General features: G+C 46.1%; 1 protein-coding gene across 1 annotated transcript in view; it reads right to left on the bottom strand.

Moving 5' to 3' along the window:
* Nucleotides 1–1,496: 1,496 nt before the first annotated feature.
* Bfsp2 (beaded filament structural protein 2) overlaps nucleotides 1,497–19,496 on the bottom strand; it is a 58,509-nt gene continuing 40,509 nt past the window's right edge. Inside the window, exons 5-7 of the mRNA XM_075967716.1 lie at nucleotides 11,867–11,998; nucleotides 4,767–4,987; nucleotides 1,497–1,719 (exon numbers count right to left, since the gene is read on the bottom strand). Coding sequence (XP_075823831.1) covers nucleotides 1,716–1,719; nucleotides 4,767–4,987; nucleotides 11,867–11,998 — 357 coding nt within the window. The 3' untranslated portion in view covers nucleotides 1,497–1,715. The remainder of the gene's footprint in view (nucleotides 1,720–4,766; nucleotides 4,988–11,866; nucleotides 11,999–19,496) is intronic.

The raw sequence follows: 19,496 nt of genomic DNA, 5'->3' as shown, positions 1-19,496 counted from the left end.
GGGCAGAAGAGTCTGAAGAGTACAGCCCCACGCAGCGTGCTTCTGGGAGAGACTCCGAGAGTCGTGCGCATCGCCTCTCCTGCCTTCCACAGAGGCTGGGCTGGATTCCAGATTCTGCAAAAGAATGCAGGCGTGGGGTCCTCACCTTCCAGGCTTCAGGCTATGTTGAGGTTGGGAACTGAGATCTTGGTTTAGAGGCAGTAATTAATGATAATAAGAAACCTATCCCAGTACCTGCGGCATCCACCATAGCTGGGACAGCTGCACGCTTTTCCTGAGCGGCTCTCGTACCCAGGTGGTTCAATTAGTAGTGTTCAGCTCCAGGGGAAGTGGATGCTTGGCTGAAATGGAGAGTAAGTGGCGGCCTGCCTATTTCTGTACTTCAGACAACGAACTGAATTATGTAGAGATACTGTGCAGAGTCTAAGTAGCTGGTCTTCTGGGAGATTCATGAATTCAATTTCTTTAGTCCTGCAGGCTAGCAGGAAAATCCATCTGACACGGTCCCAACAGGACAGCTTGCTTCTTTTTAAAGGCTAGTGGCTTTTTGTTTGTTTGTTTGTTTGTTGTTTAAATAAAATAAACAATGTTTGTCTTTTTGGAACTTTACATATGAAGGTCTTCAAATGTTCCTGCACCGGATGGACCTCTTTTGGGGTGAGCAGCTCGCAGTGACAAAGGGGACAAAGATTCAGCTTGTGTGTCTTGGTCTAATTCAGTGTAGCAGGTAGGTGACGGAAACAGAAGTGTGTATTTTTGTGGTGGCGTGGTGGTGGTGGTGTGTGGTTTTAGAAGCACTGAGAGCCTGTGGTCGGACCCAGGTGGTGGTTTCAGTTTTAATCTGAAGGCAGGAGAGTCTTGCCTGCGTAGGAAGCAGATGCATGAACTATATTTGGCTGGCCCAAGCCTTGAGGGGGCTGGCGTGAGGCTCCTGAGAAGAAAATTTGAGGCTGCAAGTGGGTGAGCAACCACAACCCAATTAGTGTCCCATGGGCTGAAACTGATGGAGAAGCAGCGTGCCATGGGCAAGTGAGATGTGCGTGTTTATAAATATGGTGTGGTCGTTCACACGGTCGGAATGCCCTGTGACACCTGTAACTATGGTGTGTTCAACGAGACAACAGGCTAATCCCTGTTCTGGCAAAAGTGTGTGTGTGTGTACATTTTGGTGTCAATAGCAGAACTTTTGAGTGAACAGCACCTGTGTGCTGATAAACCCCAGAAGAATTGACCCTGAGGCAATGGTGGGGCAGGTGTTGTCACACAAGGTCCCTTCCAGAAATACCAAAGACTGGCTCCCTGGTATGGTAGAGTAGTGTAGTGACAGAGTATATAATTAGCATGCATGAGGCCCTGGGTTCCATCCGGTGAACCACCACCACCACCACACACACACACTACCAATGAAAATCCCCAAAGGGCCCCTGAGATATGCAGACAGGACTGTGTTGTCTCTGTACCAACAACAAGTTAAACATGAAAGGGCAACTGGGAGCTGCACACAAAGCATTTATTTGGAGAGGCCGAGGTTGTTCAAGCTAGAGACTACTTAAATGAGAGCAGAAGGACCCTCTCTACTCCTAGGAAGCATTTTGCTTCATCTGAGTCAAACAGGGAATCCATAGCGAAAGAAGTTCCTCAAGTGTTGTTGCTGGTGGGCTGCTGAAGACGGTAGCTCTCTTGGCAGAAGGAGGAAGTTGTTTTCATTTTTCCCATCAGCTGAAAAGAAACACAGGTGAATCAGAAGCAAGAGAGACAGAACACTGGTAAAGACGCCATGGCAGGACTGTGGGAAAAAAAGCCGTGTCATGAGAAAGAATTTGACTTTTGGAGTAAGACGGTGCCAAGGTTCGAATCCCTGCTTTGTAGTTTGATGGATTTTGGGCAAATGACTTTTGGAACTCTGGGACACGTGTCCTGTCAGTAACTGGGGAATGTGGCATTCCGGTGGGCACAGGAAGGAATGGAGGCAGCCAAGGGTTAGGGCTCGACTTCTGTCTAACAGCCACTCATCCGTATTTATGCTCCTGAACTACATTCCACCTCCTTCACTCTCCCGTGTTTATTTAAAATGGCTTTGCATATTTATTCAGATGTGCATAGGAATCTGAAAGATTTGGTTTTGTTAGGAACATCTGGCTTTCACATCCCACAGAAAGCAATTGGACAAAAAGACAATTGGGGAGAGAGATAATGTTTTTCATTCGAAAGGAGGGCCTGAAAGGGTTGCAGGTGGCTCTTTGGTTATTCTTCCATGAAACAGGATGCTATCCTCTCTGAGAGAGGGCCTAGAAGCCTGGGTTCAGAACCCAGAGTTGCTTCAACCTTCATATGTGACCATGGACAAATCCCTCCCACTTGGGCTTTCTTCATTCTCTCTTGAGATGGACTATGTGACCCGTAAGCTGGCTTTTGTACTTTATTTTTTATTAGTATTTGTGAATGCACACACACACATGCCACAGCACATGTACAAATATCAGAATACTTTTTCATGGAGTCAGTTCTCTCCTATCTTCATGTACATTCTGGGGTTTGAGCTCAGAGCTTTAGGGTTGTGTAATGAGTGCCTTTACCTGCTGACCCACCTCACCAGCTCCCCTAAGTTGTCTTATAGAGTTTCTGCCCTTTTCTTCTTAAAAAAAATCTATCTATCTATCTATCTATCTATCTATCTATCTATCTATCTATCTATCTATCTAGTGTGCCTGGGTAGTTTATGTGCTTATATATGTCTGTGCATCATATGCATGCCTGGTGCCCATGAAGGCCAGAAGTGAGTGCCAGATCTCCTGGGCCTGGAGTTATAGATGTTGTGAGCCACCTTGTGGATGCTGGGAATTGAACCCAAGTCTTCTCTAGAAGAGCATCCAGTGGTCTTAACTGCTGAGGCCTCTCTCCAGCCCTTACTGTCCAGTTCTTAATTCAATGAGCCATAGAGGAGACCTTGGAGGGAGGTATGAAGATAGAGAAAATGAAGAAAAATAAATATTTGGATTTCTGGAAAGAATCTACAACGATGCTAAGCTCTGAGGCTAATGATAAGTCTCTGATGTGCAGATTGATCAATGTGTCTATTGATTAGAGAAGACCTGCATATATGTTCACAAGTTCATATGCATATGTGTGCATAATTTTGGCAGACATGACTGTCCAACTCCATTGTCATTCCTGTTGGAGGCCGTTGAAATATACAGCATATGGCAATTGATAATTCAGATGTCATCCCACCAGAGAAGTGACTCTCTGATGGAGATTAATCCTGTCCACGCAAGGCTTGCAGGGCCAATTCTGAAAACTGTGGCTTACTTTTGCTAAGGCAACATGGTGTCTCCCCAATACCCTCACTGTAGTGTGTAGTCTCATATAATGTGTATCCGTAATTGCATGTTCACATCTCAGTCTTATGGTCGCATATATCTGTGGGTGGTCAGGAAGATGACTTTTCATTTAGTTATATAATTTTGATAAATAGAATATATGCTAGGACATGCTTCAGAACTAGATGTATTTGTCCCACGAGGACTGTAGACACTTAAAAGCCTGCTTTGTTCCTCTTGCTCAGACTAACTGCCCACAATTAGCTCGCTTTCACCTCAGTGCAAATTCAAACTAGACTAAAGGTTTTCTGTAAATAGATCATAAGTTTAAAACTTTATAAATAACTATGCACAAGGTCAGAGTCACAGGTGTCTTACCCTAAGCACCCTAAGAGAAGCATGCCAGTTCTTCGCTTGCCAAGCCTAGTGATAATGGACCTCTGTCTCGAAGTATGTCAGAGCACTGTGCCTCTACCCCCCACTCAATCTGGTCACAGTCTTACTCCTGAAACCTTAAAACCCCTGTGTTGCCACAGTAAATGGCTCAACTCCTTATTTGTTTACCCTAGGAATGTGCTTTTGACCAATGAGAGGTAATTCTTGTGATTTTTTATTATTGTTCCAATCCCCCTAGAATCAAGAAAGTTTGGAGGCTAGAGGAGAAGAAGGAGAAATTAGAAGGACAGGAGAATTAGAATAGAAGCAGAACAATAAAGAGACTGATTTGGAAAAGCACATAATGGGGAGGGGGAGGGAGAGGGAGAGGGAGAGAGAGAGAGCGCATTAGCCTTCAGTTACCCTAAGAAAAAAGTTCATTTTGCTTCCTGTAGCATCCAATCTGTACCCTGAAGAGGGTCTTGGAGGGGGCTGGGCCTCAATGACTCTTGTTGCATTTTCAACACCTTGCTTGCCTTCTCTATAGAGCCCAAGTTAAAAAGCATTTTCTCAGCATCCCCTGTAGGCATGTATGACCAGTAGGATAAAAGAAGGTTAACAAGAAGCCTCCTCAAAATGTTTGAGACTTGGGCTAGAGAGACAACTTGGGAGTGGAGAGCTCTGGCTGCTCTTCTAGAGGTCCTGGGTTCAATCCCCAACATCCATGTGGCGGTTCACAACTGTTTGACTCCAGTCCCTTTTTCTGATCTCCATGGGCACTGCACACAGGTGTTACATAGACTTGCTTGCAGGCTGGACACCCATACACATAAAATAAATATAAATCAAAATCTCAATTTTTTTTTTTAAATTGAGTCACTCAAGGGAAAGGCTTTTGGTCACATCCTCTTCCCTCCTTCCAGTCTTGAATGAAATGTAAGATGTGGGGTCATGCAGTGCTGGGGATTGAACCCAGGACTTTGTGCACTTTAATCCAGCTCTGAACCCACCCAGTCCCACCCCATCCTCCACGTGCATTCTTCCTGCTGCTAAGGCAGAACTGAGGCATACCTGCTCTCCTCTCTGTCCAGCAGGGCATTGTAGGATGCCACATCCTCCTGCAGCTGGCTCTTGCATGCCAGCAGGTACGCCCGTTCCTGCTGCTGCTGCTCCGTCTCTGAGCGGATCTCTGCCAACTCTGCCTCCAGCCTGCCCACCACAGCACCCAGGTTCTGCAGTTCCATGTCATGCCAATGCTTAGCATCATACAACGTGTTTTCCAGGCCTCGTTTCTACAAAAGAGTGAATAGGGGTTATTGGGATGGGCCCTCCAGCCAGGGAACATGTGACGGACTTGCTCAGCTCACTGTCTCTGGGGGCAAGGATGCTGTTAACTCTGGAGAGGAAGAGAGATCAGTCTTACTGGCTCTAGGGAAGAATAAGAAAGTGAAGCTCGGCTTCATTGACTTTTTTGTGACGGGCAGAAGGGAGCTGAAACGGATGTGTCTGACCCTTTCCTCTCAGCACTTTTCTGTGGTGTTTAGTAATGCATCTTTGCTAGGCCCTGTCCCTCTGCTTCTTGGTGGATCCCCACTGCCCCATCAGGAGGTAGAGATCCTTGAGCGGGGATCCTGGGTCTGACGAACTGATGACCTCCTCACTCAGGATGCCGACAGTTCTTTTGGATCATGACACCTACACCGAAACCTTCAGCGCAGCTGGCTTCCTCAGCTGTGGGCCTGCTCTTGAACTTCTTATTAGAAATATGTAAAAGACCCCCAAAACAGAGCCACTGGCTTCCTTTGGAACCACTGGCCTCTCCTCTTCGGTGTATCAGCTGGAGAAACTGGGGGGAGATGTGTCCTGGATGTCCCTTTCTGAGTCCTGCCTCTTAGACCTCCTGCGAGGTTTCTACATTCATGGTCACCTTTCTTCTCCCAACACCATGGCCTAGGATTGGACATTTATCCCCTGAGGTCAGCTCGGAGGCCTCTTCATTCGTCATCCTGCTTTTAGTTTCTACCCTTCCTAAATTTCCCACCCAGCTCCTAAGGTGCCTTGGCTAAAGTATATATCTAGGCTTCTATCTCCGCCACTTAAACCTCACAACAGTGGCTCCTAAGGACCCCTAGTATGGTTCCCATGGTTGGGTCTGTGTCTTCCCATTTACCTCCCACTCTTCACTAGTGTCAACATTTCTGGTCACGGAAGTTTATTGGGATCATATTTTTCTCTTCTTTTTTCCCTTCTTTTCTTTCCTTCTTTCCTCCTTTCCTTCCTTCCTTTCTTTTTGAAACAGGGTCTCACTGTATAAATCTGGCTGTCCTAGAACTTCCGATGTAGGCCAGGCTAGCCTCGAACTCACGGAGGCGATCCATCCACCAGCCCAGTGCAGGGATTAAAGGTGTATGCCACTATGCACAGCCTCATATTGGCTTTTAGGCCTGGGGCATTCTTATTTGCTTTATTCCTGTTCATCCCCAAGTTCAAGTCTCTTCTCTAGCAAGCCTTCCTTGCTGGTCCTCAGTCCTTACTACAAACAAGTTGGTTAGGAGCTCCCCAAGTTTCCATGACTCCCCAAACACATGCATGCCTTTGAATTCACCGCAGGGAGATGCCTGTCCTACAAGATAGCGAGACTTAGAGGGAAATCTTCAGTGCCAGGAAAGGGCCTGAGGAGGCCCAGATACACTGTTGCCTGGGAGACGGCACCTGCCACATAGCTACATTTATTGTTCTACTGTCCTTTCCCATCAGTTACCAGTGGTTCTCAACCATGGGGGTGCGACCCCTTGGGGGTTGCATAACAGATATCCTGCACATAAGACATTTACATTATGACTCATAACAGTAGCAAAATTACAGTTATGAAGTAGCAACGAAAGTAATCTTATAGTTGTAGATTGCTGTAAAGAACTGCATCAATGGGGTACAGTGTTAGGAAGGTTGAGAGCCACTGAGATAGGATGCAAACCTCTTTCTTCTCATCTTCCTGTGTATTGTGTCCTGAACGCTAGTCAGTAAAAGAACTAAATGTAAGTGTGCCTATGTGTAATAGTTAGTACCTGGCTTTGAAAAGATTTTATTTCTGTATTTTTTATTTTATGTGTATGTGCATGCCTAAGTGTATCCGTCACATGTGTGTGGGAGCCCACAGAGGACAGAAGAGGCACTGGGTCCCTTGGAACTGAGATACAGAGAGTTGTGAGCTTCTCTGTGGGTGCTGGGAACAGACCCTGGGTCCTCTGCAAGAGAAGTAAGTCCTCTTAACCACTAAGCCATCTCTTCAGCCAAAATTTTATTATTTTTAATTTATGAATTCATGCATGTCTGCATGGGGGTGTGTACATATGAGCGTAGGTGCCTGTGGAGGCCATATGACCCCTGGAGATGGAGTAACAGGTCACCTGACATGAGTTTCAGTAACTGAACGCTCTTAACTGCTGAGCCATTTCTGCAGCTCAGTACCTGTCTCCTTTTTAAAGACAGGGTCTCATCATAGAGCTTTGGCTGTGCTGGAACTCACTATATAGACCAGGCTGACCTTGAATGCATGGGGATCTGCCTGCCTTTGCCTCCTAAGTGCAAGGATTAAGAGCATGTGCTACCATGACTGGCTATGTAACACATAAAAACATATCTTTTTTCTAAGTTGGATTCAATCAAATCTTGATGAATGAACTTTCTATACCCCTCGAGGGAATGTTTTAGAAAACAGACTTCTAACTACTGTAGCTGAAGTGGAAGATTCTGGTTTGTCGTGCTATTAAGCAAAGCTCATCATACTAGCTAAAGTGTGTTTATGTGTGTGTGATTACACATGTCTGTGTGGGTGTACACATGTGTATATGTGTGTGGAAATCAGAGGATAACTTCAGACATTGTTCCTCAGGCATTGTTAATCATTTCTTTTAGAGGCAGGGTCTCTCTGGCCTGGAGCTCAACAAGTAGGCAGGACCTGTGCTTTCCAGTGCTGGGATTTCATGGCATGCCATCAAGTCCAGCTTTCTTCCCTTCCTTCCTTCTTTTCTTCCTTCTTTCCTTCCTTCCTTCCTTCCTTCCTTCCTTCCTTCCTTCCTTCCTTCCTTCCTTTTTTCCTTCCTCCCTCCCTCCCTCCCTCCCTTCCTCCTCCTCCTCCTCCTCCTCCTTCTCTTCTTCTTCCTCCTCCTCCTCCTCCTCCTCCTCCTCCTCCTCCTCCTCTTCTTCTTCTTCTCCTCTCTCTCTCTCTCTCTCTCTCTCTCTCTCTCTCTCTCTCTCTCTGTCAGTCTCTCACTCTCTCTCTCTTTCTCTCCCTCGCTTTAAATATGCAAGTTCTGGAGATGGAATTCAGGGCAAACCCTTGACTGAAGAAACTATTTCCCTGGCCCCTAGATCTTCTTCACTCCTTAGGCCGTGTGAACCTTGAGTCAAATGCCGGCCCCAGAGCCTTTTAGGAAGCAGGATGAGATCACTGTGATTAAGAGTAGACCAGCCTCTGGCCTCAGTTGCTCTTTGACTGGTGGGATCTGAGACCTCTTCATAGTGACAAGCATGCAGGAATGGTTTAGATTTTGAGAATCATTTGTTCCTACCTCCTTGGGTTTTCTCTCTTTTGTTTTATATAGGAATTTGAGTTTTGTTTTGAACATACTTTTAAACCTATACCTTGTTTTTTTTTTTAAAGACAGGGTTTCTCTGTAGCTTTGGAGCCTGTCCTGGAACTAGTTCTGGCCTTGAACTCACAGAGATCCACCTGTCTCTGCCTACCAAGTGCTGTGGTTAAAGGCGTGCGCCACCACCCCCCAGCAACCTGTATCCTCTTTCGAGTTGTTGTTGACACTGGATCTGTAACCCCTGTGATTTAGAGAAACACTACCCAGGAACATGCTTGGGCTGTTTGTCTATAGTTTCTGCCCCATGTTCCAAGTGAGCTCCCCATGTGGCTTGAGGGTATTCCTTGATGACTTAGGATATTGTCCCAGGGGTACACTCGTGAGACCCCTTATCAGAGGTCCTGTGGCCCCTCTCTCCCACCCTTAGAATCCATGTTTAGCATCTTCACCTAAGCTTCATACATTCATTCTTTACCCCACCTCCTACCCCACACAGGCTCTCACTATGTAGCCTTGACTATCCTGGAACTCACTGTGTAGACCAGGCTGACCTCAGAGTCACAGAGATCTATCTGCTTCTGCCTTCCAAGAACTGGGTTTAAAGGTGTGTGCCACTATGCAGGGAAAAGCTCCTGACATTTCTAGAAGGAGATGCTTGCTTCTTCAGAGGCGTTTGACCTTGAGTGGCTACGACTTGACCAGTCTCCTGTTGCAGCTTTTGTAGCCCTAGGGACATGGACAATACCAGTCACACTCTGAGACCACAGAGGCTCTTGGTTCCTCTGGGTCTCTGAAGACTGGGAGGGATTTTCTTGAATTGCAAACTCTGTCAGAAAGCAAGATAATAACTTTTGGGGACAAACTCTGGGCTTGAATTCCACTAAATATAGAGTTTAGTTGGCCTTAATAGTGCCTGGCTTCCAATACAAACAGTACCCTAGTGGCAAAGGGAGCTGAAAGTCTGGCCAGCCAAGCTGCCTGGCTTACAGGAGCGATGGGCACTGTGGATGCACAGGTTGTTCTGACTCAGGCTAGCTGGATGAACCCCCCCGCCCCCCGCATCTTCCTCAGTCTGCACTCCTCATCTTGGCTGCAAGGCACAGTAATGGGAATGCTTGTCCATTAGAACCCACAGGGGACAGAGCTAGCCCATCTTGAGTCATGAGCAGAGGTGAAATGCCAGTACTCTGAAGTCTTCTGGTTGGCGTCTGAGGTCTTTTTCCATTTGTCACAACAGTTAGGAGCATGGGGTTGAAGTGAGGTGACCGGGTGGCTGCTGATGTCTACTTGGGGTTCCTGAGCCAGTGGTTATATAGTTTTGCTCGATAGATTATAATAGAAGGCCGTTTGTTGATTGCTTGCCTGTGTTAGGCACGGTATAAAAGGCTTGTCGTACATTATCTAACTAGTCATCCTGGTGACTTTCTGAGGTCAGTTCTATTCTGATCTCCAGAGAGATCACATTTCCAAAGGCAGCTGCAACAATTAGCATCACCCTACATGGTCCTACCCAATGTGACCTTGCTAAGAGTCTGGGCTCGCTGGATCTTGCTGCTCTTGTGATCGCTTTGAACAATAGAATAAGATATTCCAGATGTTCAGGAACTCTAAAGCTAAGAGGTCAGGGGGCTGATAGATGTGTGCTCACTCTTTAAGGGAAGCAGGGTCTACATCAGAAGTCTGACTGACTAATAACACCACCACAATACCACAAAGATAGCCATGTGGAGAGGCTTTGAAGCAGGACACAGAGCCACAATTGAGGCATCTACTGTGTGAGCTGAAGAAGTCACTTGTGGGTGTCCCAACCCCAGCAGATATCGTGATAGGGAAGAGCTGTCTCTGCTGACCTCTGCCTGAATCACAGGACGATGGAGCATATGTTTCTGTTGTTTTAAGCCACTGAGACAGCAGGTAGATAGGACAACTAAACTAGACCCTTACTAGACAAATGAGAAAATAGAAGTTGTGAAGAGAGGAGCCTGGGGTTCAAGACCACAATCTAAGAAACACTCCCTGATTTCACAGGACTGCTACGTCTCAGAGAAGGGTGGAGGCAGATGTAGACTTTGTGGTGGGTGGGGTTCTTCTAGACCCTGCCCAGCTGTGCCCTTCACTGTCCCCATGGAAAAGTAAATATTCTGACTCCCACAGTGGGCCTGGTGTCCCCACTCCTTCACATGCTGAGCCTTGTGAGTCTTCAGATGACATCAATTCCTCTACAGCAGTCAGTGATTCCCTGGGGGCAGAGGCCATGTCTAATTAGTCTTATGTCCCCAAAGCTCTTGCTATAGCTCCTGGAACACGGTGAGTCCTTGTGAGTGATCTAGATATAAAAGCATGCTAACACACACACACACACACACACACTCACACACACAATCATACAGACACACTCATACACACTCATACACACACACTCATACACACACACACTCACACACACACTCATACACACACACACACACACACACACACACACTACAACAATGTTTTTGAGTTAGAACAGAGAAAGAGACAACATGATGTCCTAATAGTGCTTCAGTCCCACCCAGGCCAGAAGGTGGAGCTTAGCTCAGTCATCTTAGGAGCTGTGTTGTGTTGGGTCCAGGATGCCTGTGGATACCTAAATCTACAGATGCAAACTATATGACTATAACTCTCATAGAAAACGATATCATATGTGCATATAACCCACACAATCCTCCTGCATGTTTCCTTAAATCTCAGAGAAGCATCACTAGATGACTTAAATGTTATACAATGTGCAGTTACATAGACGGTCAGGCTGTTGCTTCGGGGACATTGATAAGCAATAAAGGGCGCACAAATGCAAAACTGGTGCAAAGTTTTTCCTGGATGGTTTCAGCCCAAGGTTGATTGAATCCACAGATGATGAAACCATGGATACAGAGGGCTGACTGTAATTATTTTAATTACTAATAATTAGTAGTTACAAGGCACCTGCTTTCAAACCACAGCGAGTCTGAGCTTACTAGGTAGGTGTTTGAGGTCGAGGCAAGGATCCTAGAGCTTATAAACTATCCCAGGGCTCCTCTCAGGAAAAGGGGGAATGATGGAGGCAAAGGAAACAGGGCAGGAAAGATGCTAAGCAAGGGAGTGACCTCTCTGAAAACTGGTTACTGCCTGATCCTATGGCGAGTTCTGCACAGCTGTTTCCACTTTGAAGCTAGTAAGCTGGGCTTTCAAAACCATCAGTCTGGCGCTGTCTGGGGGCAGGGGCATGGCCTGACTTCTTGGATCAGGCATCTTCTGTTTGGCTGCGAGCAATTCTCTGAAGAAGCGGGGCAGCTGGGAGGGGGCAGCTGCAAGCGTTAGCGGCCAACATTCCCAGCAGCGGCAGGTAAGGGATATTTCTACAGTCCCTGCTGTGCTCACGCCACTAGTTAGGTATGAGGCAAGATCTGATGAGCCTCAGAGGTCAGAAGACTCTTCAGGCGCCAAAACCACATCCTGTGAGAAGGAAGCCCTTTTGCAAACTATGAACCGTCAGACTTCAAACTGACAGTTGAAGAGTTAAACATCAAAACCGCCAAGGCCTTTTTTAGGCACACTCACCAGAGCCCGTAAAGATTCCATCTCAGCCTGGAGTCTTTGCACTTGGCACGAAATGTCATGTAGCTCTATGCTGAGGGCAACGGCCAGCTTTTCCTCTTGGGTCTGGGTTGCATGGACCACTTCTGTCTGTTGCTGTGGAGAGTCAGGACTCAGGGTGAGTGGGGATAAGTTAGAAACCTGAAGCCACCTTTCCTCCTCAGCTCCTTCTAAACTGACTCTCTGCCAGACTAAAAAATATTCACCTTTTTATAAACCTGCTAACCAATTCATATATAAAAGCTTGTTTTCAACCTTTGATGCCTACAGCTAGAATAATATTTAAAAGATTTACTAAAGACTTGGCAAAGCCCTAGCTCAGTGGTAAAGTACTCGCTTAGCTTGCATATGACCCTGGGGTTCAGCTCTGAACTAACTCACTCTCTCTCTCTCTCTCTCTCTCTCTCTCTCTCTCTCTCTCTCTCTCTCTCTCTCCTGGCAGCAGTAGGAGACCTTCTTTCCTCTCTGTGTTCTAATGACAGTTTCCCTGTTTCCAATTTCTTTCTTTCTTTTCTTTTTTTTTTTTTTTGGATTTTTCGAGACAGGGTTTCTCCGTAGCTTTTGGTTCCTGTCCTGGAACTAGCTCTTGTAGACCAGGCTGGACTCGAACTCACAGAGATCCGCCTGCCTCTGCCTCCTGAGTGCTGGGATTAAAGGCGTGCGCCACCACTGCCCGGCCCCTGTTTCCAGTTTCTTACACTGCCTTTCAGAAGTATTTCAGGCACTGATTAATGGCACGGAGAGCGTCTGAGATCTATGAAAGTGTTTTGCTGTTATGTGAGCATTGCAGAAACAAGCTTGCATAAGCGAAGGTGGCTATGCTACCACTAGGTGATACAATCTCACAGGCCCAAGGTTGCATATTTAATCCATCACCCACCACAACATCCATATGTAGTACACAGCTGTATTTATAAGTAAATATTAATCACTGCCTTCTCTTATTTGCTACAGTACTTACTATATGTTAGAAATCAGTCTCTGTCAGCATGTCATAAGGGGATTATAGTCTTCGAGCAGCTACATAGCATTGCCTTGTTTGGAGGTACTGTGATTTCTTTAGAAGTCCCCTGTTGGCGGACGCTTCGATTGTGTCCAGATTTTCCCTGTTTCAAAACCCAACCTTAGATGCCTCATTTTCCATCCAAGAGGGCATCTCTGAGGGATACATCCTTTAGATAAACTGTGTATGTACCCTCAAACTCTCAAGCCTCCTGCCTCAACCTCCAAGTGGTAAGATTACATGCATGCATCAACATGCCTGCCTGGAACTTTGAAGGATAATCACCAATTATCCTTCGGAGATTTGTAACTCTCTCAACACCTGGAGACAGTTCCAGGTCCCCACACTGTCCTCGTACAAGGGGTTAAGTTTATTCATTTTATTTTTATGTGTGTTTTGCCTACATATGTATATGAGTACCGTGTGCATGCTTGATGCCCATGGAGGTCAGAAGACAGTGTTGAATCCCTTAAAAATGGAGTTACCTATGTCAGTGAACCATCATGTGGTTGCTGGGACAGGTTCCTGGGACCTCTGCAAGAGGAACAAGTGCTCTTAACTGCTGAGCCATCTCTGCTGTCGCAGGTTTTCTATCTGGATCTCTACATCTGATAGTCCTTCTAGCCTTTAAAATTTTTTTAAATTGCTTTATGTACTCATATTGTGGGGCATGTTTATGTGTGCACACTTGCCATGGTTCATGTGAGTGTGTGCACGTGTCACGGCTCATGTGGTGGTCAGAGGGCACTCTACAGGAGCCAGTTTTTCTCCCACACGTGGGTTCCAGGGATTGAACTCAGGCCATCAGGCTTGGTGGCAAGTGCCTTTACCTGCTGAGCCATCACTCTGGCCCAGCCCCCTTTCATTGTATCAACCAGTGCAGCTGCGATTGTGAATACGAGGGGGAGGTCTGTGTTCTGATTCATTTTTCCAGAACAAGATGGTGGGTTCTGATTTCTCCCAGTGCATTCAGGGGAGCAGGTCCTCTGCTGGTGGATGATAAAATGAAGTCATCTTTTTTTTGGTGCCCTCTGATGTATTGTTTCTGAGCCAATGCTGGAGGCAGAGAGGTAGAGGAAACCTCTGTCTTCTCTGCTAGGTTCCTAGCTTCCTTAAAGTACCACTTGCGGCCACCACATAGGAATCTTGATGGAAGCATGCACAGAGCCTTCCGAGCTAACCGTCTGCCTAAGGAGTCCCCATCAAGATGCTCCTATCAGTAGCAGGAGCACTAATCTTTGGGAGACAATTCTTACCTACACCATGTGAGCTCTGGGGATTGAACTTGGAGGGCTCAAGTTTGGCGGAAGTGCCACCTGCTGAGCCATCCCCACAGTTCTTATATGTAACTGGGGCTGTAGCTCAAAGGGAAGGCATTTGCCTAGAATGTGTGAAGTCTTGGGTTTGACCCTTACTATATCACAAAATAGTAACAACTATCAACAAATGAGCTTGTGAAGTCCACTATGCATTGAATACAACAACAGCTGCTGCTATTACTATGAGTAGTTAATACCATGAGTAATTAATATGTCTTAGGCTCTTATTCTATGCCATGGATAGCTCTAAGTTCACTATCTCATTGATTCTCTACAACCTTGTGAAATCACATGCCATTATTATCCTCAGCCAACACAGGAAATGGGGGCACAGAGCCTGAGCGCTTGCTCATGATCCTATGGTCCCTGAGAGGCAGAGGCAGCTGTGCACCCACGGCAAGCTCTCAGCCCTGTCAATGCAGCTGTCTCCGCCAGCCTGTTGACATAAGATCTTTGATACCAGAGATGGCCTCCCCTAGATTTTCTTGGATCACCTCATCTTAATACACTAATGGACTTCAGGACCACTTAGGGGTCTGAAAATGGAGGCTGTGGTGCAGGAGGTCCTGAATGGAGCTTGGAAGTCTGCATTGATCCCTCTCAGGGATGCCTGGTCCCTGGGATCAGAGTGCTATGTGGCTAAAGACATCCTCACTCACCTTACACAGAAGATGACTGAACCAGTAAAATGGGAACAAAGCAAGATTAGTCAGTTCTATTACTTGTTGCCTGCCTGGTGGCTAAGTTCCACAGCCTGGCTTTCTACTGAAAAGTAGAAAATTACCAAGTATTCCAGAGGTTAGAAAGATCTGCCAGCACCAGCCAGAGGCTTTCTTCTCGGCAAAAGTTAGTAGAAGGAAAAAAAGAGTTTCACTTCATCACTATTACTCCAGCATCATTTACTGTTGTAACCCTGATCTTCAAATCAGTAGCACGTGAGATGCCCACAGCTAATCACTTCAACTCCTAAAAATATCACACATTCTTCTCTGACGGCTCCTTAGGATTCTGCTTTCTGCAACTGTAATCATTCTGTTTCCATTTCACCCCATGCCTGAAGATTCTCCTTACACACTCAACAGTAGTCTTGTGATCCCAGACCCCGAGGAGGTGGGATTCAGTGTATTTGTTTAGGGTATACGAACCTCTTGGCTCCTTTTCTGGGTCAGCAGAGCATGCTGACATTTTGAAATATGATGGAGATTTTCACACTCAAAAATTATAATCGTGGGCCTTGAGAGATGGCTCAGTGATTAAGAGCAGTTATTGCTCTTGCAGAGGACCCAGATTTGGTTTCAAGTACCCTCACAGGGGCTAATAATGCCCTCTTCTGACCTCCGAGGGCAAAGCGGTACACACACATGCATGCAGTTAAAACACCCATACATATAAAGTAAAATAAAAACGTCTTTACAAAATATAGCTGGGAATGGTGGCATATACCTCTAGTCCCAGCACTTGTGAGGCAAGAGTCAGTGAGTTTGAGGCCAGCCTGCTCTACACAGTGAGTTCCAGGTCAGTCAGGGCTACATAGTGAGATCTTGTCTCAACACACACACACACACACACACACACACACACACACAAAATCATGGCTGGGCAGATAGCTCAGTCAACAAACTGGTTGTTACAGAAGCATGATATTCAGATCCTCAATATCCATGTAAAATACTGGGTGCTATAACCCCAGGCTGGGTGGGAAATGCAGATAGAGGACCCCTGGAGCTTACTGATCACAGAGCCCAGACAACCAGTGTGAGATCCTATCTCGAAGATATGATGGAGAGCAACCGAGGAAGATTCCAGCATCGACCTCTGGCCTCCCCACGTGCGTCTACACTTGCACCCACACCTTGTAATCACAATCAAGTACTCAGGAGTTTAACTATTGGGGAACAAATGGAAGAATGGGGAAAATGTCTCTAAACTGGACCATTTTTCTGATGACTGACCATTGGCAGTCTCCCAAGCAGCATTGGCTAGGACTCAAAGCTGAAGGGGTGAGGACAGAGTGGGCTTCTGGCAGGAGGGAGAGAGTAGCCAGCAGGCAGTGATGTTCTCGGATCTCAGAAACAGCAGGTGTTCTGATAGCTCATGCATCCAGGCTGAGCAGGTGTTCTGATAGCTCATGCATCCATGCATCTCAGGGGCTCAGTGTGTGCTGACTTTCTCCAAGCAGTTGCTGTGGGCCAGAGAGAGCCATGGGAGCTCTCTTCTTTGAACTAGAAGGGAACAACAGCCTAGTGAAAGCACGGGTGTGCTTTTCAGATTTCACAAGAACAAGCCTTGGTTGTGTTGTCATGGAGAAAGGGAAGCAATGGCTCCTGGGGTCACAAAGGCTCCTGATCTAGAAGAGGAGGGCAGAGTACCTTGCTTTAGAACAGTGGTTCTTAATCTGTGAGTCATGACCTTCTGAGGGGGGGTGAACAACCCTTTCATTAGGGGTTTCCTAAGACCACCAGAAAACAGATATTTACATTATGCCCAGGGTATTTAACCCCAACATAGACCTCCCTTCCCATCTCACAGCCTATAAGATGTTCCTTGTTCATTCTTTTTGTTTTGTTTTGTTTTTAAAGACACGGTTTCTCTGTGTGATAACCCAGACTATCCAGGAATACACTCTGTAGACCAGGCTGACCTCAAACCCACAGAGTCCCATGCTATGAAATAATTCTTCTGTACACTGTGTGAATATATGTTGCTGTGATTGGTTTAATAAACAAGCTGACTGGCCAATAGCTGAACAGGATAAAGTTAGGTGGGAAAGTCAACCTGAGAATGATGGGATGAGGTTGAGTGGAGTCAGGAGTCACCAGTCAGATGCAGAGGGAGCAGGTGATGAATGTGCCATGCTAATAAAGGTACCACCACATGGCAGAGAGTAAATAAGGAATATAGGTTAAATTAAAATGCAAAGGCTAGTTAGTAATAAGCCTGAGCTATTGGCCGAGCATTTATTATAAGTCTTTTTGTTATAATTTGGAACTGGCTGCTGGACAGGAAAACTTCATCTACAGATCTCTCTGCCTCTGCTGAGTGCTGGGATTAAAGGAGAGTGCCACCACTGCCTGTGGTCCCTTGCTCATTCTTGAAACACTGAATCAGTCTCCCATCTTTGCCACCTGTCTGTCCATCTGAGCCTAGCAGTCGAGTGTTAATCCTGACCTGGGTGTAGTGCCACACATCTGTAATCCCAGCACTTGGCGAAAGAGGCAGGAGGAACAGGAAGAAAAGGAGTTCAATGTCATCCTCCTTGTCATAGTCTGTCCAAGACCAGCCTGGTCAACAGGAAACCCTGTCTCAAGACTAAAGCAGAAAAGAAACAACAGTGTGGATCCTGCAGTCAGCCTGTGGCTCTCCTACTCAATACAGGCAAGGTCTTAGGTAGTTTCTATCCATTTTGAGCCTTAGTTTATTTGTTAATGGTTGAAAATCAGAACTCCTATCTGTTGGATTGAAAGCTTATCTGTCAAAGGCTTGGAGCGGTCTCTGTCACCTGAATCTTCTGGAAATGATCTGTTCTGATGCTTTCCTTGCAAGTCTCTTTCTACCATGGGGAATGGTGGCCTGTCTACTCCATCTTTGTACCCACCAAGTCTCACTAAACTGTAGGAATTGGGTGTGCCGTGATCACTCCCTGTCCCTTCTGGGTAGCTTGATGGCGCTTCACACCCGTGGTGCACTCAACAACCTTTGCAAAAGGTCAGCATCATGGGCCCAGCACATGTTGGGGACTGGAGGAAGAAGAAGGCCTCCTGTGAATAGGACTAGACCAGATCTTTTCTCCATTAGGAAGACCCATCACCATGATCATAAGCCTTTGAAACCACTTTAGTCACGCGGTACCATGTGCTTTTTAGTTGTGGAGAATTCCTGACCTGGTCCCCTCCTCCTTTCCTGCTGCCCAATGCAGGATTTATTTGGCATAAATAAATAAGGCAGAATGCTATTTAGCCTGTCCCCATGACACAGGGCTTCCTCGTGGGTATATTAAAAAGCAATACGACTCTCCGTGAGACTTCAACATGAACAGAATGCTGGCCTGGTGAGGCAAGGTTGCGTTGCTCCCAGAGTACACAGAGCTGCCTGGCTTCTGAAGTTTTCCTCTGAGGTGGAGGACCAATTCCCAGGACCATGTGGAAACTGGAGAAAATAATCTGAGGTAATGGCCTCATGGACTTGCTGCCCCACCCCTTATCTTGGATGTAATTAAACAAACTGTGTTGCTAAAAGCAATAGAAAAACTCACCAATGAGTTTCTAGGGAGAAAAAAAATTAGCTTTTTCTTAATTATCAGAGAAGCCTAAATTATAGTATTTTTGTCTTTGTTTATTAGGATCATCCTACCCTTAAGGACCTGTTTGTCTCCTAGGAGACGGCTACATGTGGAACATGAGTGACAGTGCCTTAATTCCCCAGAGATAATTTGAGTTGTTTCATCTCTGAAAATCTCCTATTTTAGAAGTAGGATCTTTATATCTTTTATGGGAACAGCCAATTAAAAAATCTATGAGATGCTTTGAGGTCAGGCAAACCAGGTAGCCAGGGAAAGGCATCCTTCTGTGTAATGACATTTCATTTGAATTTTAATAAATAAAGCTTGCCTGAAGATCAAAACAGCCACACTGGTTAGCCTTACAGACCAGGCAGTGTGACACATACCTTTAATCCCAGTAGCCATATTAGTTTGCCATAGAAACCAGATGGTGCATGCCTTTAATCAATTCCAGCTCTAGAGAGGATTATAAAACGGGAGGAGACAGCTCTCAGACAGTCTCATTTTGAGATTCCTGGAGGCAGGATTGTCATTTCAGACTGAGGTCAAGGTAAGAGCCAGTGGCTAAGTGTTTTGGTTTTTGGATCTTCAGGTTGAACCCTAATTTTTCTCTCTGAGTTTTTTTTTAATTGTGCATCACTTTGGAGCCAGGGACTGTGCACAGTACCAACCACAGCCTGAGGTGTGAGCTCTACCCGTGGTTCTGAGTGCATGAGTGAGTAGGGATCCTTCAGTGGACAGTGGGAAGGCAGTCAGCCATTCAGCTACTGGTTGTTGACCACATGAAGGCTTGAAAACATGAGAATGAGCCTGAGCATGACCTTTGCAATGTCTGTATTTTCTTCAGTGAAGAATCAAAGGGCAGGAGGGAACTACTCAACAGGAAGTCTCCATTTTCTCTTTCAAAAGCTACTCTAATTATCTTCCCTAACCCAGCAGTGCCACAAACGTAGCATGCCACAGGACCTAGTCCTGGAACACACACATACATAC

The sequence above is a fragment of the Microtus pennsylvanicus genome, chromosome 3, assembly GCF_037038515.1.
Source record: "Microtus pennsylvanicus isolate mMicPen1 chromosome 3, mMicPen1.hap1, whole genome shotgun sequence".
NCBI classification, from domain to species: domain Eukaryota; kingdom Metazoa; phylum Chordata; class Mammalia; order Rodentia; family Cricetidae; genus Microtus; species Microtus pennsylvanicus.
This window is presented reverse-complemented; position numbering and strand designations above follow the sequence as displayed.